Below are 24,845 nucleotides of genomic sequence, written 5' to 3'. Positions count from 1 at the left end.
GGTCCTCAGCAGTCGCTTGTTTGTGATCGGCCAGCCCAGTCGGTGTTGCAGGGCTTTGGTTAGTGAATTGCGTCCCTGCCTACTTTGCATGCCGTTGCCCTCATTTGCATGCGCGGATTGGAGGATGGTCGGCAGAGAGGTAAGTGAATCGGGCCGGAGGGAAATCAGGGCGCAAAGGGGTCACAAACCGATCGGTACACGATCGGTTTGCTTTGTGAATCTAGCCCTAAATGGGGTGGGTTCAGGTATAATATATAAGACAGGGGGATACATGTGGGGTGTCTGAAACAATAAGGGTAAATGTCTGGGGAGGATGCCTGCTGTGGGTGAGATATCTTGGTGTTTGGTGGGGGCACAGCATGGGTGTGGTATGTGATAGGTTTATTTTTATTTACTGCACAATACCAATATGGTTCATGCCTTTTATATAATTTGGCAATTTTGATGTTTTTTTAATATATTTTTTTTTGTAATTTTTTTAATTGTATATGTTTGGTTGTAATCCATCCGCCTTGTTTAAAGGCAGAATATAAATAATAATAAACTATAAAGTTGTTCAGTGTGGTTGAAGCACCACAGACAAAATAAATTGAAATTAAACAACACAAACAATGAGCACATCCCACAGCCTCTCATCCCAAATGTTCCAGATTACAGAGCCGCTAGCATTACACAGATCAAACCATATCCCGGCTCACGCCATCTCCTACTTCTACAAAGTCAGTTTTATGGCAGGAGCTGTGAAATACATAGCTTTTATTTGAAACTCTACCTTTCTAGCATGTCCTCGTGATATATTTATCAATCCATAGTGGAGTAAATTACTATTCTGGAGCTGATTTTATGGGCATTCCAATTTTTGTTAACATTTCACTGTGTATTTCTCCAACCTCTCTAGATGTACGTATTTATCCCCACTGCTATACAGGCAGTCCCTTGGTTAAGAATGAGTTACGTTTTTAAAGCTGTTCTTAAGTTGGATTTTATGTAACTCAGAACTTGTAGATTTTAAGGTTCTTGCTGCTTACATCTACTCCCAGCTGACAAAAGGGCCAGTGTTCCCTCTAAGGTACAGCACGCACAATCACACACCGCTCTTAACGTGGCCATGCATCATTCCTGAATCTGCTACAGAAGGTAGGAGTCTATGCTACTGGAAATACTGCTCAGTGAAATCAAATGAATCCGCAACCACATTCTTACATGAGTCGTACTTAAGTCGGGGACTGACTGTACTTATCCTTGGCACTTATAGAATATGCAGGCGTGTTTCACAACTAAGATAGGCGCTGGAAATGTAGGCCTCAAAAACCCTGGGATACATTTCTGGCGCCTATCTTTCCTGGAGGTACGATTCTATATATAATGCAGTCAGGGCAGGATTAATTCTTCAAGGGCAAACTTCTGAAAACCTGGATTTTCTCTAAAATCTAACCTCTCCCCCTCTCTCACATCCTAACTCTCTAACATTCTTCTCCCCTCCGATCTTCATCTATCCCTTTCCCTGGAGTTCCTTTCTTATTACAATCCCTGTAAACCGTGCCGAGCTCCACAACCATGGAGATGGTGCGGTATAAAAACCTAAGGTTTAGTTTAGTTTAGTTTAAGGGCCCCTAGGCTCACAAGTACACTGCCCCCCCCCCCCCGACCTTGCCCCGCCCCTGCCCCACCCCCATTTATCTGTTTTCTTATTTACTTCTTTATTTCCACTTGTATTTCTTTCTTTTTTAAATTCAAAACAAGCAAAGATTAGCATACCAGTACACAGTTTTTCTTCTATGACACCCCAAACATCTCTGAACAAATTCCCCTTCCTTCCCTTCCCATCTACTTACCCAGTACTCTGAACCCTTTCCACACATATATAAAAGTGTTCAAATATATTGTAAAGCAGTAATATTATCCAAAATATAAGTCTACATCAACCAACTTCTTCTTCTTCAAGGGTCCCGCGGCAACAAGGGGGCATTCGTGGAAAATCAGGGGCGGAAAACTGCACAGTGACACTAGGAAGTTCTTCTTCACTGAAAGGGTGGTTGATCGCTGGAATAGTCTTCCACTTCAGGTTATTGAGGCCACCAGTGTGGCGGATTTTAAGGCCAGATGGGATAGATATGTGGGATCTATCCGCAAAGATAGATAGCGAGGATCACTGGGGTGGGCAGACTTGATGGGCCGTGGCCCTCATCTGCCGTCTATTTCTATGTTTCTATGTAACTGTAACCCATATATTTGTATAAACAACCAAATGTTGTTTATACAAATAACTCCTCTAGTACGTTCCACTTCATGTATGTTAACTTGTAACGAAACAACAAGGCAAGAATCCAACATGAATCAAAAGAAGATCGGTAGGAAAATAGGAGATTCAAATCGGGTTTATTCAAGGTGCTCCCAAGAACCATGCCCGATGCATTTTGTCAAACAAGGCTAGTCAACACTAACAGAAAACCATGTCTTTCATACACACGGAACACAGATACACCCTCACCTAGTATGGAATAAATAATCATAAATTAAAAATAGAAATATGTAGATAAAGCCAAACTGCAAACAGTGAAACACCACAGAAACAATGACACATAGCCCCCTAATACTCTGCAAAATATAAATATAGCAGATGTAAATTTGAAGAAACCGACACATTTTGATCACTATTGAAAATAAAATCATTTTTCCTACCTTTGTTGACTGGTGATTTCATGAGACTCTGGTTGCAATTCCTTCTGACTGTGCATCCTTTCTTTCTTCCTCCTGCATACTTCCTCTCCTCCAGACCTCATCCCAACCAACATCTCTTTCTGTCCCTCCATGAGTCCAACTTTTTCTTCCTCTCTCCCTGTCCCCTTTCTTTCTTTCTCTCTCCCTTTCTTTCTTTCAGGCTTTCTTCTTTCCTGCCCCTCCCCTTTCTTTCTTTCTCTCTCTCCACCGCTGCTGCTGATTTTGCCAAGCCACCACCCTCGAGTTCCTCCTGCTTCCCTGATGCGACGGGCCCACAAGCCTTCCTGCCTGACGTCAAATCTGACATCGGAGAGGAAGTTACGGGCCAGCCAATTGCTGCCTGGTTAGCCCAGAACTTCAGAATTGACGTCGGGGGGGGGGGGGGGGGTTGTGGGCCCACCGCATCTAGGAAGCAAGAGGAAAGCATACGACCTTCACGCCTCAAAAGAGAAGGCACGGGCCCGGGGCAGCTGCTCTCCTTTCTCCCCCCCCTAATGCTGGCCCTGTCTTTGAGGGAAAGATGAGGCTTTCTGACAGTATGGAGGGAGGAGGAGGCCAGGCAAGAGATCGCTTCTCCCTTGCAGCCAAAATTGTCCTTTTCAGAGGGGCCCTGACACGGCAGCTGTTCTCACAAGCTGCCGGCGACTGCCCCAAAGTTTTCCCTCTGCCGCAACTTCCCGTTTCCGACAGGGTAGATCACGGCAGAGGGAAAACTTCAGGGCAGCCATCGGCAGCTGGTGAGAACAGCTACTATGTTGGGGCCCCTCTGAAAAGGACAATGTAGGAGTTCGGACTGCGGGGTTCAAGAAGTTCGGACTGCGGGGCCCCCTTGATCTGTTGGGCCCAGGCCTGTTTGCTTCCCCCTGATGCCGGCCCTAGGGCGCCCAGACAATTACGGGCCCTAGGCATGTGCCTCCTGGGCCTATTCTTTAATCTGGCCCCGAGCAGAGTCATGTGATTGACACACGATCGGTGGACGCTGATATTGGTGCTATATAGAGAATCTGGGCCTTAGTGCATGCTAATGTGAATGCACTACTGGATAGCATTTCCATGTACATTCCCTGCCCATGACATGCTGCTCCTGAAAAAAAATTACAAAAAAATAGTATTTTGCACACAAGCAGGGCAAAGTGACAGGCAAATTACCACTAAATGCTTAAGAAAATTTTGCAGTAAACTCTTACTCGCACACTAATCCTGCATTAAGGTTTAATGAACTTTAGTGAAAAGGCCCCTCAGGTAGGTAAAGACATAATTAGCTTTGTTCAAATGTTTAGGGCTACTTCAGGCAATGAATATTCAACAAATTTTGGAGTTTCTTTTAACAAATCCTGTTTTGGCTGGACTCAAACAGTAATCTTTTCCAATTTAAAATAAAGGAATTAAAAAATATCTACTGTAAAGTTTCTTCTTTAAGCTGCCCCACATCTGCTTCTCAGATGTACCCTGATGAGGTTTTCGAAGCCTTGGGGAGCGTGAAACAATGAGGATGCTTATTTAGATCTAGGCTGATAAAGATTCCTAAGAGTGCTGATTTCTTTGGGGGAGGGGGAACAAGGGGAAGGAAGATCACTGAACACACAGATGTACCATCCCCTCAGATTCTGCATACCATGACTAAAGTTGCATGCGCAAATCTGTGCAAATTCTGATTTGCATTTGCAACTTAGTTTACAAACCAATCGGCACTAATTAGAATTTACATGCACAACTTTCTAAGCGCATTTTATAAAGCGGCGCACACATATTCTAGTGCACGGATCTCAAAAGGGGGCCATGGCCACATAGGCGGGTCATGGGTATTCAAAAAAGTTAAGTGCACTGTTTTAGAATATGCCCAAACTGTGCACTTTTCATTGGCGCAAATGACCGCACCTCAATTTTAGACACATGGATGGGGGCTATATGTATTTTATAAACCAGTGTCCCACAAAGTTTCTCGAGCTGCGGCACACTAAAGGTAGTGGCTGCAGCTCGAGGCACCCGGAAGTGCATGGGCATCACCGTGATGACATCATGTGTGTGTGTGACATCATCACGTTGACTTCTGCGCATGCACGAAGGCCCTTCAGACGGGCCTTGAGGCACCAGTAGCGAAGAGGGCCAGAGAGAAGGAGAGGTACTGGCGCTGGCTGATTGCCTATAGGACGTGTATCTCACCAAGAGAGGCATGTCCTGTAGGCAATCAGCCAGCGCCTCTACTCCTCCCCAATGTGCCGCAGAACACCTGAAATCTCAGGAGGCACACAGTTTGCGATACACTGTCATAAGCCATACCTAACTACAGATACGGTTTATAGAATAGCGCTAAGCGCGGATTTTTGGTGCTGATTTTTTTTAGGCGGCATCAATAGAATTTCCCACAATATGATTCAGTAGCGTAGCCAGACAGCCAATTTTAGGCAGGCCTGAGATCACTACCCTTGAGGAGTGTAACTGCACAAGTGCACCATCGAGCCCTGCCTACTCCCCTACCGCCGGAGCTGGGGCTGCAGCAGGCGGCAACTCACCCTTTCTCAGAGGCACAGCGCTGGGCTGCATGTAGGTGCCGCTGTGAGCAGGACCAATGCTGCAGCCTGGCCCTGTGAGAGAGATTGGGTGGGCCTGAGCTGAGATTGGTTGCAGGGCCTGCCTAGGCCTACCAATAACTAAGCCCTTGATATGATTAGCAAACAAATGTCAGCAACAAGCACTCGCCAGTGACCAATGCAGATCACTTTCACAACCTGCAGCAAGAAAATGTTGTCAGCCCTCTGTGCCTGTAAAACAAAGGGTTTTTTCTTCCTCCCTCCTTTCCCCCCCCCCCCACCACCACCACACAGAGCAAGAAGGGCACAGAAGCAGAGAAAATGCTGGCATGGTAAACTCCATGACCCTGTCTAGATTAGTCCATACCTTAAATCACAGCCTTAGGGATGCCAACCACCTGCATGATATGAAATCCAGGGACTGGAAAGCATGTACAGTTAATGAACCTTGAAATGTGACGCTTTATGGAACAAACTCAGTCACATGGCCACATTATAAAACTAATGCTACCAAGATAATGGCAGGGAATATGACCCACTGATTTTTTTTAAAGTTACACTAAACTAGTTAGTACCCAGTAAAAACGAACAAATGTTACAAAAAATATACAGTATGTGGGTCCGGGACTTCTATTCCTAGCTGTTCATATTTATTTCAAACATAGGTGCTTTTCCCAGCTAACTGAGGTTAAAAAAAATCACTCGTCCGGGCTAATTGCAAATATTTGGAAGCAATTAACTGGATTGTGCAGTTAAATATCTGCAGTTAGGTCCAGATTCTTCAAATGGCGCCGTTGTTGGCGGCTGCCAATCATGCAACAGCATTGTTTAGAGAATCACACCTCCGACAAAAGTAGGCACCAGAAATGTAGGCTAGGCTTTTCAAGGCCTACATTTCTGGCATCTACCTTTGCGGTGAATCGCCCCCTAATGCCAATTCCGATGTTAGCCACACCTGCAGCGGTATTAATCACTGGTAGGAATCCGGTGCCATTGTTTTAGGTGCCAACAGGTGCCTTGAAATTCTTTTTAAGTACCGTTTTAAATGGAGTTTCAGACTTAACTTCGGCACTGGTAGGGCGCCGATTAGAGAATATGGGCCTTAGAGCCTAAACCAAAACCGGCTAATTTGTGGGCAGTCAGCACTTGTGCAGTTAAGGCCGATGGCACTTAACCGCACAAGATAACGGCATAAATTGGGCCGCATAAAAAGCTCTTCTATCTTTATGAGGTTCAATTTATGTAGTTAAGTGCTGAATATTGCACTTAACCATGGCCCAGCATTAAATATCTGGGAATACAGCCGATGGCAGCCAAAAGCATTCTGACTGCCGTCAGCTGAATACTGGCCGGACTGTTTATTGGTGTTTTATGTTACAAGCATTATTGTTGGGTACTTTTTCCAGTGCAATCAAGCAAGCAAGGCTGTGTTACTTAGGAGTCGTCAGCACAGAAAAGGTTCAAAACCCAAATGGAACATACAAGATGAGAGGAAGTCATGTTTTCCAGCGTTTAAAAAATATATATATTTGTTTTTGCATCTGAAGTGTTTCATTGGTTAAAATGTAAATAGAAAGCCCGAGAGCCCCGTCTTGACGGGTGATATCTAACGCGGAGCTGGGAGGCCCACGAGGTCGCCCGTCGGGGTAGGATGGGGGGGTGAGGCTAGTTTAAGGAGGACGGTAGGGACCGCTTCAAGGGGGAGGTCTTTCCCGCTGAGGGAAAAGATCTGATTAGTGAGAGGCCGCGGCCGTAGGGAATTGTGGGAGGGGGTGTTTAGGGGGGAGTTATCGGAGGACCTAGTCCTCCGAGGCAGCTTTCCCATCCGCCCGCAATATCAATTGGGAGGGTGTTAGGGTAGCTTGGGTGGCAGTATCCCGAGCTACTGGCTGCTGGGCTCATCAAGGGATGAGCGGTGGGCTGGCTGGGAGCCATGCCTGGTGGGTCGGATGACTCTGGACAATGGGGTATGTGGCGACATGCCACCCCCTCAGACCCTTGCTTGTTACTGTAGCTCGGGATCAAGGTTGTTATGGTGATACCATTGTGTTTGCTAAAATATGTTAATGTGGTATTTAAGATATATGTTAAATGTTAGTTAAGATATACAGTCAAACCTCGGTTTGCGAGTAACACAGTTTGCGAGTGTTTTGCAAGCAGATGCATGCTCAAAGCCGGCAGAGACTGGAAAGAAGATCTTCAAGCGGCACCGGCACTTGTGGGCTGCGTGCCGGTGCCAAAGGGGGGGTGAGTTAAAGTTGGTCGGGCGGGGGTTCCTGTTCTCGCGGGGGGGGGGGGTGCCGATTCGAGCTCGGGGGGGGGGGCTTTGCGAGCGGGGGGAGCGGTTCTCGTGCCGGTGCCAGACGGGGGGGGGTGAGTTAAAGTTGGTCGGGGAGTGCCTGTTCTCACAGGGGGTGCCGGATCACGCGGGGGGGGGGACTTTGCGAGCAGGGGGGGGAGCAGCGCCCTGGCCTCGGGGGGGTGGGGGGGTGGGAACGTATCAAAGCGAGTTTCCATTATTTCCTATGGGGAAACTCGCTTTGATAAACGAGCATTTTGGATTACGAGCATGCTCCTGGAACGGATTATGCTCGTAATCCAAGATACCACTGTATGTTAATTTTCAATAAACAGGGCTCTTTGGGAATGGGCAGAGGTATGGGTTGGTTGGGGGGAGTGTTGCTCCAGGTTCCGCTGTTATATCAGATGCCCTAAATATATCTGATAGAATTGCTTAACACCTTTAAAAACGTGTCCAGTAAACAAACAGAATGGAATGTGATTTTAATGTACTAAAACACCATCTTTCCCTACATTTAGAGATACCTGGCATATTTCTCTCCACTCCATCCTCACAGTGATTCTTCATTCAGGAAGCCTGCTCTTCTCAACCCAGTATATATACACCGATTGCTACAATCTCCCACGACAGCACCGCTAACAAACCAAGTGGTGCAAAACGGGTAAGCCACTTACAACACTGAAAGAAAAGTCTCCCATAAGTTCTAGAGGAATCTTAAGAAGACAAAAGCCAAACCATTGAACTTGTCAAAATACTTCAGAACCTGCTTCACGCCTCACGCTATTCCATAAACCCCTGACCGCTTTAGGCAGTCACTTCAGAGTCCACCTGGGAATGTCCATGCAATGTTTCAGCCCAGGAGCGCCTTGATGGGGATTGACTACAAGCAACGGGGAGCTGCATGCCACTGCCGGTTAACTAGTACAATTCTCTTTCAGCTTTTGTAAACAGCACACAAAACCGTAATTCCACCAATTCATCTTGTGGACAGAACTGTCACGAACGTTTACTCGACGCATAAAAAATGTATAACCTAATTAGCCATTATCCAATGGACACATGCTCCCAACGTCAGCGATTGCTCATCATTATTTTCAAGGAAGCCAGAAACAGCCCAGCTTACCTAAAACACGTCGTTAGCTCTCCCGAGGATTTCAAACACGGGTACTTGGTCGTAGTTATTTTGCTTTCTGAACAAACCTCCTCCCTGCAGGGGAAAAAAATAATAATAAATTTAGAAAACGTGTTTTACTCGCCTGTGCAAGACTTGAAACTTACGTTTTTGCCCATGCCAGGTGGGCAGTGCGCAATGCATGGCAGAATAAAGTGATCAGATGCTATAAAGCAGGGGTAGGGAACTCCAGTCCTCGAGAGCCATATTCCAGTCGGGTTTTCAGGATTTCCTCAATGAATATGCATTGAAAGCAGTGCATGTAAATAGATCCCATGCATATTCATTGGGGAAATCCTGAAAACCCGACTGGAATAGAGCTCTGGAGGACCGGAGTTCCCTACCCCTGCTATAAAGTTTAAATTTCAAGTTTGTTGAAAAGTTTGATATACCTTAGGCACAGTTCAAGGCAGTGTACAATTAAAATTTAAAAACAGATAAAAATATGACCTAAATGAAAACAGGCACAAATAGATAGAAAATGTTACCCACATAAGTAATAATTAAGGGAAGCAGGGATAAAGTTACAATAATATTAAAGAAACAGGGGAAGTGGGGAAAACAAGAGGAAAAGGGGGGGTGGAAGGAACATCCTTATAAGGACGGTCATCCTAGTCCATAAGCGTCTTTGAAAGACGGCGTAAGAATAAGGCAACCTGAGCGCGCGCAGACTGAGGCTGCCGCATTTTTTTTCCTGTCAGCGGGCGGCACGTGCTTAGCCTCCCCCCTCCCCGGCGACCCACCTGTCCGCCTCTCCCGACTCCTCTCTGTAGGTCCAAGCCAGGAGCAGGGCCGGGAGCAGCACGAGGCAGCCCAATCTCAGGCAGCTCCTGCGGGCACCTCGCTCACACATTGGCCCAAGAGAAGAGGGCAGCGCGCGGCACGGCAGCTTCCCCGGCTCTCGTGGCCCGGCTGCTCCTCCACCTGCTCCTCCTCCTCGGGCGCTCGCGGGCTGCGGCCGGCAGGGGGCGCCCCAGCACGGAATCAAGGCAAATGCCCGGGGCGCGTTACAGGACTGGAGAGCAGAGCGAATCGCGGAGCTCCATCTTCCCCACGAGCGCAGCGCGCGTTGCCTTTTACGCTCCCTCCCTCCTTCTCTGGGCTGTTTCCCACCTCCTCCCCCCCCCCCCCCGCGAAATGTGGCAGCTCTTCTTTGGAAAGCGGAGGTATGTTTCCTGCTTCAGAGGAGGAGCTGAGCTCTTGCCAGGTTCTTTACCCCGGCAGAGTCGGGGGCGGCGAGGAGTTGTTGCTAGCGATCCTCCTTCCTTGCTGTCAGTTTCTTTTGAGTCGGGACAAGGGGCGGCAAGTTTACCTTCCATCGATGTCCAAACTTAAGCATCGCTTTTCCTTGATCAGGGCTGCAAAGCGAGAAGGTGGGGGGCGGGGGTGGACTTCGTTATGTAAATGAAACTCCTGGGTATTTCAAACGAAATTATATTGCACCAAAATGCTTCCAGGGAACTGCCGGATAAAGTGGAGTCGTCCCCCCCACCTCCCACCCTCCAGTGCAGATTTTACTTTCACTTAAAGCTCTGCTGCTTTTTATCAAGCGAAAGGGCACAATTAGCTTTCACTCTCAGGGTAACACGGGGTCCCGGGCTTCCAGTGGTCGTCTCGTCACCGTCAACACCCTGGACGCTCCCAATGAATTCAGAAAGTTCAAGAACCCCCACAACCCCTCCCACTTTGTTTTCAAAGTAAGCAATGCTCTGTATTGGATTTTTATTTTATTTTTTTTGCACTTTGTTGAACTAGATTGCCCAGGAAAGACTGAATATAAATTCCATTATACGGTATTAGATAGGCAACTTTCATCCACCTCAACTGTCACCACCAGCAGGGCCCCAGCTCTGTCACCAGACAAACTAGACAACTGCCTAGGGTGGCACCGTTTTAGGAGCAGCAAAATCAGATACACCAAATCACATCATTAAGCGCTTTTGCCCTCTCCTCCAGCTCACATATATAATAATATAATAATAATAATAACTTTATTCTTCTATACCGCCATAGGCAAATGACTTCTAGGCGGTTCACGTCGAAGAAGGCTGGACAATCAGCGAATTACTGAATGCAAGAAGTGAGGGTACAACTTATTAACACAAGAAATAGATAAAATGAAAATATGCATCTTAAGTATGTAATATAGATCTCATGTATGCAGCCCAAGGAATAAAGCTGGACAATCTGCGAATTTCAGAATAGAGTTGGATAATAAGGCGAATTACAGAATAAAACTGGACAATCAGCGAATTACAGAATACAAGAAGAGTCCACCTCTCATGCATTCTCAACCTGGACTTGCTGCCCTGTCCCTATGGTAAGTAACTCTCTCTCTCTCTCTCTCCCCCCCCCCCCCCCCACACACACACACACACACATCCCTTCTTTTTTTCCTTCCCACAGGTCCAGCATCTGTCTTTCTCCTTTTCCCTCCCTCCCCCTTGGTCCTCCAAACGTGTGTGTCTTCTCCAGTAGTTTCAAATTTTATTTTAAAAAATTTGAAATACCACCCTAGGGTTTACATTTAAGATTAAAATTGAACTACAATGCATGAGCAGATACAGGATAATTAAAACGTAGAACTCCATTTGTTTTAGAACAGTAAGAAGATAAGAGGAAATATTATCATGCTAGTGAGAGAACACCAACACACAGGGCCCCCAGGCTGAGGTCAAAGCAAATCCCGAAGGAAAACCAAATGAAATGGGTTAATTACAGAATGCATCTCTAAATAGATTAAGTTTTAAGAACTGTATGAAATTCCGGAGTGATCTAATGTCCAAAGATAGTGAATTCCATAATGTAGGTCCAGAGAGTGGTGGAAAACTGGAATGCTCTTCCGGAATCTGTTATTGGGGAAAGCACCCTCCAGGGTTTCAAGACAAAGTTGGACAAGTTCCTGCTAAATTGAAATGTACGCAGGTGAGGCTGGACTCATTTAGAGCACTGGTCTTTGACCAGAGGGCCGCCGCGTGAGCGGACTGCTGGGCAAGATGGACCACTGGTCTGACCCAGCAGCGACAATTCTTATGTTCTATGACACTAAAAATACTGAAACTGATTGAATCATAACAAATCTGATGGAGAGAAGGGTTGGATTGTGAAGCACATAAGGATCGACAGTAGATGGTGTATAATATGGTATCAAATGATGGGAAAGGTAGAGAGGTAGACCAGAGTGGTATATCTTGTATACCAGGGAGAGTATTTTGAAAGTACTCATAGGGGAAGATCCTTCAATGGTTGCAGTAAAATCTGACAGGTTGCTGTTGCAGCCACTACTGTAACAATTTCAAAAAGGCAAGTCATTCTTTAAAAAACATGCATGCAACAGAGGTTCGTTGAGGGTCGCTAAATTTGCATGTGCTGATTGCTGGTGATAGCGATCAGCACATGTACAGAATAAACCCACAAATTTTAAAAAAATATAAAAAGACCCCCAAAACAAAGATTGGCAGGAGGGATGCCCACTCCCTCCAGCTGCTGCCTTTAAGCAACTCCCCTGGCAGTGGAAGGAATGCCCACTCCCTCCCACTGCTGCCATTAAGCAAACCCCCCCCACCTCCCGGCAATGGGAGGAATGTCCACTCCCTCCCCCCGCTGCCATGGTGCCCCCAACACACACACACATCCGTGCCTCCGATGACCCCCCACCCCTTAACCTTGTTTACAAAGGCCAGTTGGAGGATGTCTACTCCCTCCGGCCAGTATGCCCACTTCTTCAAAATGGCAGGTCTTCCTCCTCCCCAGTGCTTCCTGAGATGCACCAGGTTGGGGCTTAAGGCTCTGATTGGCTCAAACACCTAAGGTCCTTCCCCATGTCCATTTCTTCCTCTCTCCCCACTCTCATCTCTCCTGCAACATTTTTCCTTCCTTCCCTCCCTCCCTCCACCCAACCCCAGTTCCACTCACAACTAACCTGTTTCTTACCTTTTGCTTCAATGGGTTAGTGCAGCGACTCCTACCCACTGCCTGCTGCTAACCCGGAAGCCTCTCCTCTGTCGTGTCCCACCCGGGCAGAAACAGGATGCTCTGACTGAGGACAGGACCCAGTCAAAAATCAAAAACACGGAAAAATACCAAAAAAAATATCAATACAGGAAATAAAAAATTCAATATATAAGTTTAAAAAAACTTCCCACAATCATCAAATATCTAGGGGTTTTTTTTAATCAAAAGCTTTACATATGGTAGGATTATGCTCAGAGACCTGGAGGGGCTAAAGGAGGTGAAAACCCCCAACTACCTCACCAGCCAATCATTGCATGATCCTCCACATTTTTTAGCTTCTGCAAGTTTTCAATGTAAAATGCTGTAAAATTCTTTAGTCTCTTAAACAACTGTTGAAAGTAGAAGCAGCATTTATCTATTTGATGGTTCTGACATGGCACGTTTTGTTCACTGCTTCAGGAAACCAAAAAATATATGTTCATAAAGATTATAATTAGCCAGCATGAAAGGCTCGGATTTCTGATATGATTTTACCTCTCATTTCTTCAAAGACACTCAAAAGCGCTGCTTAACGGTACACTTAAAAATACTGACTGAAAGTGAAGTGAAACTAGAAAGTAGTAGTCAGTATTTTTAAGTGTACCGTTATATATTTTTATAATTTACTAGCTGATGCCCCGGCATTGCACGGGTATTTAATTATAGCAATAACACTGTAAATGGATTCAAATAAAGATACTTTATAGTGGTGAATGAAATTATTTTTTTACAGCTTTATAAAAAGTACAATATTCAAATTATAATGTGAAATATTTGACAAAATGAATACAATACAACTAACACAAAACTTGATTATAAACAACATTTTTAGTTTCACCTCCAGGAGCAAGAACATATAAATTCTTGGGTGAAGAGACCCCCAGAACATATCACCCCAGTTAGTGAGGGATCTGCATACCAAGTTTCGTTCAAATCGGTCAAACCGTTTTAGATTTACTGTGAGAATGGCAGCTGTTTACATTTTTTCCATTGAAATGAATGGGTGAAATCTGATGTTCTGTTTGTAGTTCCGCCCACGTGTGCAGGCGAGACCCCCAGAACATATCACCCCAGGTAGTTGGAATTACTGTGAGAATGGCAGCTTTTTACATTTTTTCCATTGACATGAATGGGTGAAATCTGATTTTCAGTTTGTAGCTCCGCCCACGTGTGCAGGTGGGCCGCGAGACCCCCAGAACATATCACCCCAGGTAGTGGGGAGCTGCATACCAAGTTTCGTTCAAATCGGTCAAGCCGTTTTTGCGTGATCGTGGCACATACACACACATACACACATACATACCTCCGATTTTATATATATATAGATTACTTGTGCACTCTTAATAGATGTTAATTTGATTATAAATGTCAAAAATATGCTTAGTTATATCTTTTTTTTCAAAATTTCAGTGTATTGGTCTATTTGTCTTTGCTAATTGATTTTATCATTTTGTGTTTAATAATATGCAGGTTTATATATTTTTTGTTTGACGTGATTTTATTAGTTTATATTCTGTGTTTAATATTGACAAAGGCATATATGCCGAAATACTGTCTGTGTCGAGTCTTCGAGTCCTCGCAGTGCTACTATCAATAAAGTGAACTTTACACCTGTGGCTGAATTATTGACATCTCATCCTCACGACTCCTTTGTTATGCTTTGATTGTCTCGTTCTTGAGGCCTCCTAGGGCTCTCTTTGTGGTGTATACTATTTGTGGGCCCAGGAGTCACTTCTACATGTGTGGTACTTTTGCAAGAAGTTCAGGGTGTGACTGAGGAGTATGGCATCCTACAGGCTAGGGATAAAAGACAGGGTTCTACCACAGTGTTGAAATTTCTGGGCATTAAACTCAGTGCCAATAGATGGTTTTCTGCCTGATCCCAAGCGAATGGAAATGCAGAGCATAGTGGGAACTGTTAGCTCTTCCATGTTCTTGTAGGTCACTTGAACTTTGTATGTAGCATGATTCCTATGGGCAGAGTCTTTCTAAAGGGAAAGAGGATGGAACTCAATATACTGATGAAACTTCCCATGGGGATGGGTTTCTAACCAAAGCTTGAAAAGAAATCTTTGTGTATAGTTGGTTTAAAATCTGCATTGACCGTATTTCCCCATATATAGGCCGGGCCTATATATGCGTTTTGCAAACCTGCCCAGTGGGTGCAGCTTGCAAAACTGGAGCAGGCTATACAGTTTTTAAAAATCATCCCCCCCCCCCCCCTTACCTCCCTCACTGGACGGACTCGAATCGCTACCTCATTGAATCACGGCCAACGATGCAGGGCAGGAGAGATCTTTTCAATCTCCATCCTGGCCAAGCGCTGCTTCCTGCATGGCTTTGCCGTCAGTTCTCACGGGACTTGCAAGTCTCGAGAGTCCCACGAGAACTGATGGCAAAGCCGTGCAGGAAGCAGCGTGGGGCCGGGATGGAGATCGGAAAGATCTCTCCTGCCCTGCACCGCTGGCCGCGATATGATGAGGCAGCGTTTCAAGGCCGTCCAGAGAGGGAGGTAAAGGGAGGGGATGATTTTTAAAAATTGTATAGGCCACCCCAGTTACTGGTAGATAAGCCTTGGCTAATATAATGGGGTGACTTATCTATCAGTTGTAAAACTTGTATAGGCATTTTTTGCGGCCTATATGTGGGGAAATACGGTATCTGTCTGCTGAATGAGAGGAGTTTTGACTGCCATCTACTTGTGCTGCAGGAGAATTGCATCAAGTTCACAAAGGTTAAATGGCCTTACACAGGCAGTCCTGCGCAGAAGGCACGGGCTGGGGCACGGGCAGTGTGTCTGGGAGGGAATGCATGGATGGGAGAACATCTCAGGGGAGGAGACATAGGCATCCTGGGACTGTCGGCCAAGTCTCTTCCCTGAAGAAGCCCTTTCTGGAAACGTCAATCGCTCCTCCTAAACTTACTTGCTCCACTTCATCACTTCATCATGCTTCTATTCTTTTCTCTCCTCTCTTCTACCTTCCAAAGTATTTAGATCAATGCTGTCTTGTTAAAATGTTTATTTTATTTTTATTTTTCCTCTAACTCTACTTTTCACTTCTCTATTACCCTCCAGGTACTTTAGTTAGATTGTGAGCCTTCGGGACAGTAAGGGAATTTTTCAAGTACCTTTCTTATTTCTAATCTTAATGTATATTTTCTGTAAACCGCTTAGAACCTAACGGATGTAGCGGTATATAAGAAATAAATTACATTACATTACATTACATTACAAGTGTGTGGCCAGGGTGAGAGCCAGAATCAAAGATAGCATCAGAAAATTCACATTGTGGGACAGATATTTAGCTGGCGGCAGTCAATGTTTTGCTGACCACAGACAGCTTTATGTCTGGATATTCAGTGCTGGGCTATGTCCGGGCAAACTTAGCAGTTAAATGTGATACAGGCAGTCCCCGGGTTAAGAACGAGTTACGTTTTTAAAACTGTTCTGAAGTCAGATTTGTATGCAACTCAGAACTTGTAGATTTTAAGGTTCTTGCTGCTTACCTCTGCTCCCAGCTGACAAAAGGGCCAATTGTCCCCAGTGTTCCCTCTAAGGTACAGCATGCACAACCACACACTGTTTTTAATGTGGCCATTCATCATTACTAATCTACTGCAGAAGAAGTGTAGGAGTCTATGACACTGGAAATACTGCTCAGTGAAATAAAATGAAGCCACAACCATGTTCTTAAGTATGAGTTATACTTAAGTCGGACGTCTGTACCTCGGGGGCTGCCTGTATTCAACACGTAACCAATTAAAACTTTGCCAGTTAAGTGCACTTAACCAAATAAGAAGAACCAAATAAAATAGGATTGTGTTTTATGCAGTTTTATTTATGCAGTTATCTTGCTTAAGGCCTGGATTCTCAAATTGGTGCCAATATCAGATTGTGTGCCAGTCATGCATTGGCGCCAGTTTCAGAATCATGCCGACGAAATAAATAGGCACCATGTGAATTACACCTACGTAGGCGCTTTAGGCTGCCTAACACCACTTCCAGCATTGGCCACCACTACTTTGGTGTTTGGCAGCCTAAGACGCAATTCCAGTGCCAGTTTTCTAAGTGCCGATATGCGCTTTAAATCTCAGTTAAAACTGCTGTATGGATGGCGTTGGTTGGGTTTTTTTTTATTTCAATATTTTTATTGGTATGTAAACATAAAAACATACAATAATATAAGAACAGCAGATGGAGAATTACAAACAATGTACCAAGTCTGTCTTATAACAAGTAAAATACAGCCAGGAAACACACTACAATCAGCAGTAGTAAAACAAAGACGGTAAAATGTCATCAGTCATAAAATAATGCAATATAGCAGGTGTAAAGTATACAAAATAGATCATAGCAGAAAGAATACTGATATATCAATGATCATGGTGCGAATGAAAGGTCTGAATCAGAACCATACCAAGAGTAAGATTTAATAACTAGTGGTAACGTGATGAACAGTAATCTTACAACAAGTCCCTGGATAACGTTTTTAACGTAGGCATGGGCATCTACCTGTGTTTAGAAAATCGGTGCCTATATGAGAATCCAGGCCAAAGTGCCTGATATCGGCACTTAACTGGCTAAGTGTTAACTCCACCCTCCAAAATGCCCATAAAATAGCCAGTTTTGGCTTGGACACTAACCAGGCACTTTTGAGCAGCACTATCCAGTTAAGTGATAGCCCTGAACAAGCAATTTAAATAGCCAGATGGAAACACAGGGGGAGGGAAGAGGTGAGAGGAAGGAAAGTTGGTAGCACAGGGGGAAGGGAGGGGTGAATGGAAGGAAAGATTATGGCACAAGGGGAGGAGAGGGATAGATGCATGGTGAGGCGAGAGGATTAAATTGCACATAATGGAGGGGAGGAAAGGAGAAATGGTGCATAGAGGGGGATGGAGACATTTTATACGAGGCACAAGGAAGGGAGAGAGAGAGGTGTTGGACACGTGGGTGGATGAGAGGGAGGGAAAATATACAAGAGGTGGAGAAGGAGGGAGATATTGGATCCAGAAGCAGAATGGAGAGATGCCTGGAACATAAGAATTGCCGCTGCTGGGTCAGACCAGTGGTCCATCGTGCCCAGCAGTCTGCTCATGCGGCGCCCCCCAGGTCAAAGACCAGTGCTCTAAATGAGTCCAACCTCACCTGCGTACGTTCCAGTTTAGCAGGAACCTGTCCAACTTTGTCTTGAATCCCTGGAGGGTGTTTTCCCCTATAACAGACTCTGGAAGAGCGTTCCAGTTTACTACCACTCTCTGGGTGAAGAAGAACTTCCTTATGTTTGTATGGAATCTATCCCCTTTCAACTTTAGAGAATGCCCTCTCATTCTCCCTGCCTTGGAGAGAGTGAACAATCTGTCTTTATCTGCTAAGTCTATTCCCTTCAGTATACATGAGTGAGGGAAGAGAGTGGGAGAAATGCTTGGCCATGGGGGGAGTGCAGCAGGGAGATAGGGAGATGTCAGTCTATGAGGGTGGGGAGGGAAGGAAGAAAGAGCAGGTGCTGGGCTATAAGAGTGAAGGAAGGAAGATGCTGAGAATGGTAGAACACTGAGGGGGATGGGAGGGTGGCAAGGAAATGAATATGAAGTTAAATATAATAGTGGATAGAACTATGGTAATGGAGATACATTGAAGATGAAAGTGAATGGTGAGCTGAGGAAGGAATGAGATGGGGAATAGGAGTGAAAGTGAAAAAGAGAAGGGTAAGAAAGAGGCAGAAATGAGCTAAAAAGGAATGATCAATATGTCTGAGGCAGGTGTACTGAGGAAATAGACAGGAGAAAGTTGAAAAGACAAATGGACAGCAAGCACTTGGAAGGAGAATTAGCAGACAACAGGAAAGCAGAAAAAAGAAACTGGAATCAACATGATGGAAAAATAAAACATCCAGACAATAATAGTAATCATAATAAGTTTATATACCGCAAGGCTGTAAAGTTCTATGCGGTTTACAATAGTTTGTTTTTTTTTAAAAACAACAACAATAAAAGAAGTTGAATAGAACTAAAAAAGTTTAAAGCCAATAATTAGAGACACTAAAATGATCAAAATAGTGCATAATAAAATTTTTACGAATTAGCTGCCTAAATACTTCGAAAACAGATATGTTTTTAGATGACTTCTAAATTCCCCACAAGTGTCAGTAAGCACAAGCAATTGTTCTAAATCCTTAACGCTGCTTGATATGAAAAAAGATTTTGATAATGTTTTTTAAGTTTACATCCTCTAAAAGGCGGAAAAACAAAATTCAAATGTGAGTTTCTCATATGTCTGTTGGTTGCAAAAGAGAAAAAGCTCTGCTATATATTTGGGAGCTAAACCAAACAAAGCCTTAAAACAAAAGCAACCAAACTTAAACTTCACCCACGCCTCCATTGCCAACAAAGGTAGAAGAAAAACATTTTATTGTAAATGTTTTAAATGGAATTTGGATAATAATTAGCAAATAAACTTGCAGAATTTGTTAATTTTGTACGCAGAATTTTGAAAATTTTTTGCATAGAATTCCACCGGGATTAATAATGCTTGCAAACACACAGGGATGTTCAAGAGCAGTGGGGTGTCCAACCTCAGCCCTCGCCAGGTCAAATTTTTAGGATTTCCACAACGAATATACATGAGATCTATTTGCATACAGTAGAAGTGGTGAATACAAATAGATCATATGCGTATTCATTGGTGAAATCCTGTAAACCTGACTGGAATTCAACCCTTGAGGACTGAGGTCAGACACCCGTTTTCTAGAGCAACTGTCAGGACACACATTACTAGGTTCTCCTTTTATTATGTGGCGTTCCTTTCAATTTCCTGTTTTTATTGTAATCTGCTTGTGTGGCCTGTGTGCTTTTAAGCACTCAATTAAATTTAATAAACCTGAACCAATGTACTTACAATAGGAGGAACTGGAGATTAATAGTAGACACCAAATAATACACAGTATACTAGTCCAACTGTGATCCACTTTACAGTGTCTGCCGCTCAAGTTACAAGGTTACCCTCTTCAGGTTGGTCTTTTATTTAGGATTTTTTGATGTGCTGTGAATTAGTGAGCTAGTGGCTGTTTCCAGAGAGCAAGTGCATGTATCATACATGCATTTGAGAAAAGTGTTAAAATCTAGTTTATTTGCAAAATTCCTGCAGAGCTGACTTGTTAATCACTGAGATTGTTCAGTCTTCTTAATTTCTTAAACCGCATAGAACTGCAAGGTTTTGCGGTATACAAATGTGATTTTATGTTATATTATATTCCGGTCTTCTGATGGAAAATGTTGCACTCAGAATCAACAAGTTATGGGAGAAGGTGTACAGGTCTATAACAGACCAGGAGGGCAAAAGGATATAGCTGCTGTTTAGAGCCACCTCCTTGGTCACCTGTTTTCTTAGCAGTGCACAGAGGTACTTAGGAATTAGGCCCATGGATGGGGCCCAATTTCTAGTCAAAGAGGATGATGTGCCAATTTATTTATTTATTCAATTTTCTATACCGTTCTCCCAGGGGAGCAAAGAATGATTTACATGAATTTATTCAGGTACAGTACTCCCCTGAAATTCACGGGGGTTACATTCGCGGAATGACTGCGAATGGTGAAAAACCACAAATATCAGAAGAGTACTGTAATCGGCACTCTCCCTCCTCCTCCTCTCCTGCTCGAACTGCGCCACTTACCTGGTCACGGTTGCCAGCCCCTTCCGAGTCCCCAGGCAAATGTTGAAGCTTTGCAGAACTGGTAAGAGGTAGAGTAGAGTAGCGAGCCAGGCCCGTAGGGACAAAGAGCTTTTCCATTGGTCAGTCATTCGCGACATTTTCTGACCAGAAGATGTGGTCAGAAAATACCACGAATGACTGAGTCCACGAACCGCAAATTCACGGGGGGTATACTGTACTCAAGCATTTTAGCTCGAGTTAAGAAAAGATTTTATTCTTTCAGCCCTTCTGCTCATAAATGGTTTGAACATATGTGTAAGGATCCTTTTAGGACCCTCACTGGCCCAGTGCTTCTGGTTGTAGGACCATACCATCGTAGTGTTGAAAGGTACCATTCTGCTACAGCAACCCCTGCTTGGGCTGGCTACAATGGTTCTGCCTGCCTTTATATAAGCCTGAGAACCATAGGAGGTGTAGTGGATTTGTGTGGTTGTTGCTAAGAGAAGTAGTATTTCAAGGCTCAGCCTCTGGACCTAGTTATTTCATGTCCAGTTTGAAGCATCCCTTGCATTTTGCTACTGTCCTTGCAAGAAGCAAATGTAAATGTCAGTGGGGGGGGTTTCCATCCCTTTACTTGCAGGCTGAAGTAAGGAATGAACTTCAGAACTTGACTCGGGCTATAATGCATGCAAAAGGGTCAAGAGTTTTAATGGGAAATATGAGACCCTCCCCCTCCCTTCCTTCCAAGGAATTAGAATACTTGCAAATAACATATAATAATGTTATAACTAGAAATCACTAGACTAGACATGGTAGTTGGAATAGAAATCTGTAAGCAGCTTTTTTATTGTTAAAAAAAAACACCTATCCATCCTTAAGAGCTGGAGCAAAGGCAGTCATGGCCCTGTGAATTTCAAATTTTAGGGATAGGGATTTGTGTACTGCCTTTTTTTTGTAGTTTTATAACCACGCTCAAAGCGGTTTACATACAGGTACTTCATGCATTTTCCTTATTTGTCCTGGTGGGCTCAGAGTCTAATGTACCTGGGCAGTGGAGGATTAAGCGACTTGCCCAGGCTCACAACAAGCCTGGTTTGAACCCACAACCTCAGAGTGCAGAGGCTGCAGCTCTAGCCACTGCGCCACACCTCATTGCAAGAATTCAGCCAGTTGGTGAGGATGAATGGGTATACCACTCACCTTTTCATGACAAGATCTATAGTTGGCATAGGTTCAGAGATAACATATTTTTACTGTGGAAAGGTACAGATGAAGAATTGAGAAGTTTCACCAACTGGCTGAATTTCTGTAATTAAAATATGAAATTCACAGTTTCTTTATCTAGGGAGAGTATTCATTTTTTGAATGTCAAGAGTAGACAAGATGCAGATAGTTTTTCTACAAAGGTTTTCATTAAGCCTATAGACAGAAAAACTCTTTAACAATTTGACAGCTGCCATCTGAGAAGATTAAAAGAAAGTCTTCCTTTTTCGCAATTACTTAAGATCAGAAGAAATTATTCTGATTTTAAGGTATTTAAAAACAAGTGAAGATGGAGAAGTTCGAGGAAAGTTTGACTTTAATGGGGTCATGAGCCGGACCCCCTCTCCCCCCCACCCACACACACACACTTGGACGTCTAGACCACCAAAACATCCAGACCACCAGGACATCTAACTTTATTTGCCATTTTCGACTACAAAAACATCCAAATTAGAAATGTCCACATCAGTACCATTTAGACATGGGAGGGGCTAGCATTCTATTAGACTGGCCATTTTGATATGCCAGCAGCGCAGTGAGGCACCTTAGAGGGCACTGTTGTGACCTTCACATAAAGGGTCCCAGATATACATCTCACCATATGCCCCTTATAATTTACGCAGAGCCCTCCCAAACTCCCCCAAAACTAGACTCACTTATCTACCACCCCAATAGCCCTTATGGCTACAGGTGATACCTATATGGCAGTATATAGCACCATAGATGTTATGGTTAGAGTGCCTTATGGGCTTGGCTGCTCCTCTCTATGACTCACTAGCCCATACACCAGGTTATTTAAGACACCTGTGTGATGCGCTACTAGGCTTTCCCATACCATAAGAACGTAAGAATAGCCTTACTGGGTCAGACCAATGGTCCATCAAGCCCAGTAGCCCATTCTCATGGTGGCCGATCCAGGTCCCTAGTACCTGGACAAAACCCAAGGAGTAGCAACATTCCATGCTACCAGTCCAGGGCAAATACCGGCTTCTCAATAACAGACTATGGACTTTTCCTCCAGGAAATTGTCAAAACCTTTCTTAAAACCAGCTATGCTATCCACTCTTACCACAACCTGTTCTAGAGACTCTTTCATTTAGATTTTTTTCAGAATGGGAGAAGATTTGTGAGCAGTGAGGAGAGTGGGGTGGGTGGATCATACCTTAATGTATCCAGTTTGGATACCTTTTTGGCACTTAGATGCTTCTAAAACAGGTCTAGCTCCGAATGTCTAAGTTCTGCTCAGGATGTCTTGGAAAAGGTTTGATCACTGCAAGACGTCCAAGTTAAGCCTGCCCAAAGCCTGCTCATAACATGTCTTCCAACATGCCTCCTAGAATTCTGGATGCACAGTGGGTGAAATGTCTCGCTAGAAGTCCAGAAAAATGGTTTCAATTATAGGCACTTGGACGTCACAGTGATTAGGACGTCCAAGTGCCAACTTAGAAAGATTTTTGGTTGTTTTAGTGTTTTGATTATTCCCCTAATAGTGTACTTATAGACTTCATGGCATATATCACATAGCAATTTGTTAGGATGCATTAAATCCATTAGCGCACCTATTCATTTATTACTTTGCAATTCATAAATTATTTTATTTTGGGGGTTGAATTAGTTATTGTTAAGAATATTTTATATTGATTTTAATGTTTTCTTTGTATTTGCCCTGATAGTTGTTTACCCTGATTCAGCCCGTGTCTGGGAAAAACATGGTTGCATTGGGTTTTTAGTTTTATGCCAGCAGTGATTTATGCTGTAGTTTATACAATAAACTGTTGAGTGCTTCTGTTTCCCCATAGGCAGAATGGGAAACCAAACTGAATTAAAAAGAAAAGAAATACTTTGCTATCACCGTTATTTCATTTTGTTTAAACTTTTATGTTCAAATAAATGTGCATGCAAATATCCGTGCATGAGGGTAGTAGATTTGATAGAAAAGAAGACACATAGAAACATAGAAATAGACGGCAGATAAGGGCCACGACCCATCTAGTCTGCCCACCCCAATGACCCTCCCCTACCTTTCTCTGTGAATAGATCTCACGCGTCTATCCCATTTGGCCTTAAAATCAGGCACGCTGCTGGCCTCAATAACCTGAAGTGGAAGACTATTCCAGCGATTAACCACCCTTTCAGTGAAAAAGAATTTCCTGGTGTCCCCATGCAGTTTCCCGCCCCTGATTTTCCACGGATGCCCCCTTGTTGCCGCAGGACCCTTGAAAAAGAAGATATCTTCTTCCACCTCGATGCGGCCCATGAGATACTTGAATGTCTCGATCATGTCACCCCTCTCTCTGCTTTCCTCGAGTGAGTACAGCTAAAAATTATCCAGCCGTTCCTCGTACGGGAGATCCTTGAGTCCCGAGACCATCCGGGTGGCCATTCTCTGGACCGACTCCAGTCTCAGCACATCCTTACAGTAATGTTGGATAGCATGGAGAATACAGTCAAGGAACTAACAAGAAAACCACTACAGTAGTCCTGCTCCTAATAAGAAGAGCAAACAGCTTGAAGAAGTCAGTGGGAAACACTGAAAGACAAACAAGAAGGAGCTGATTTAATTCACCAAAGAGATTTTAAATTCCTCTGCTTTAAACAATAAAGATCCAAAACCAACTCCCAAACAGTGAATTAGCTTTTCTTTATGTGCATGTGAAAGATTTATTTGGTGACGCATACAGTATATCTTTCAAAGATATATAAAGAAAAGCTAACTAAAAGTTGGGAGTTGATTTTGGATCTTATATTATTGTAAAATGTCAAATCTGAGGAATTTACAATCTCTTGGTAACTTAGATCAGCCCGCTGTTTATTAAGTTACCACTGCTCTCTGAGGTGTGTATGTGTTTATTGTCAGCCATGGCCTACTTGACAGAGATTTGGCTGTTATTTTAAAGTCAGCAGAGAGATAAACATTTCATCTCTGGGACCAGTATTGCAATTGGTTTCATGTTAAAGCTAAAGCTCTGAGCTTTGCAAAGTATTCTGATATTCACAAAATATGAAGTCCTGTTCTGCTTCAGCTGAGGTACAAGGTAAGTGAGAGGCTGAGAGCAGTGTCATTTTGGCCAATTATACTGGCCTTGCTATGATTTTCTTGTGGTTTGTGCATGTACGCATTTATCGATGAGGCCCTGCTGTACATCCAGAACTGTCTGTGTGGCCCAGATTTCTATAAATGGCACCTGAAGTTAAACGCTTAGATCGGAACGTCT

General features: G+C 44.0%; 1 protein-coding gene across 1 annotated transcript in view; it reads right to left on the bottom strand.

Annotated features, from left to right (window-relative positions):
* CCBE1 (collagen and calcium binding EGF domains 1) overlaps positions 1-9,826 on the bottom strand; it is a 482,228-nt gene extending 472,402 nt beyond the window's left edge. The window contains exons 1-2 of the mRNA XM_033933500.1: positions 9,469-9,826; positions 8,678-8,761 (exon numbers count right to left, since the gene is read on the bottom strand). Of these exons, the coding sequence (XP_033789391.1) occupies positions 8,678-8,761; positions 9,469-9,578 (194 nt within the window). The 5' untranslated portion in view covers positions 9,579-9,826. The remainder of the gene's footprint in view (positions 1-8,677; positions 8,762-9,468) is intronic.
* Between the last annotated feature and the right edge of the window lie 15,019 nt (positions 9,827-24,845).

The sequence above is a fragment of the Geotrypetes seraphini genome, chromosome 1 (assembly GCF_902459505.1).
Source record: "Geotrypetes seraphini chromosome 1, aGeoSer1.1, whole genome shotgun sequence".
Taxonomy (NCBI): domain Eukaryota; kingdom Metazoa; phylum Chordata; class Amphibia; order Gymnophiona; family Dermophiidae; genus Geotrypetes; species Geotrypetes seraphini.
This window is presented reverse-complemented; position numbering and strand designations above follow the sequence as displayed.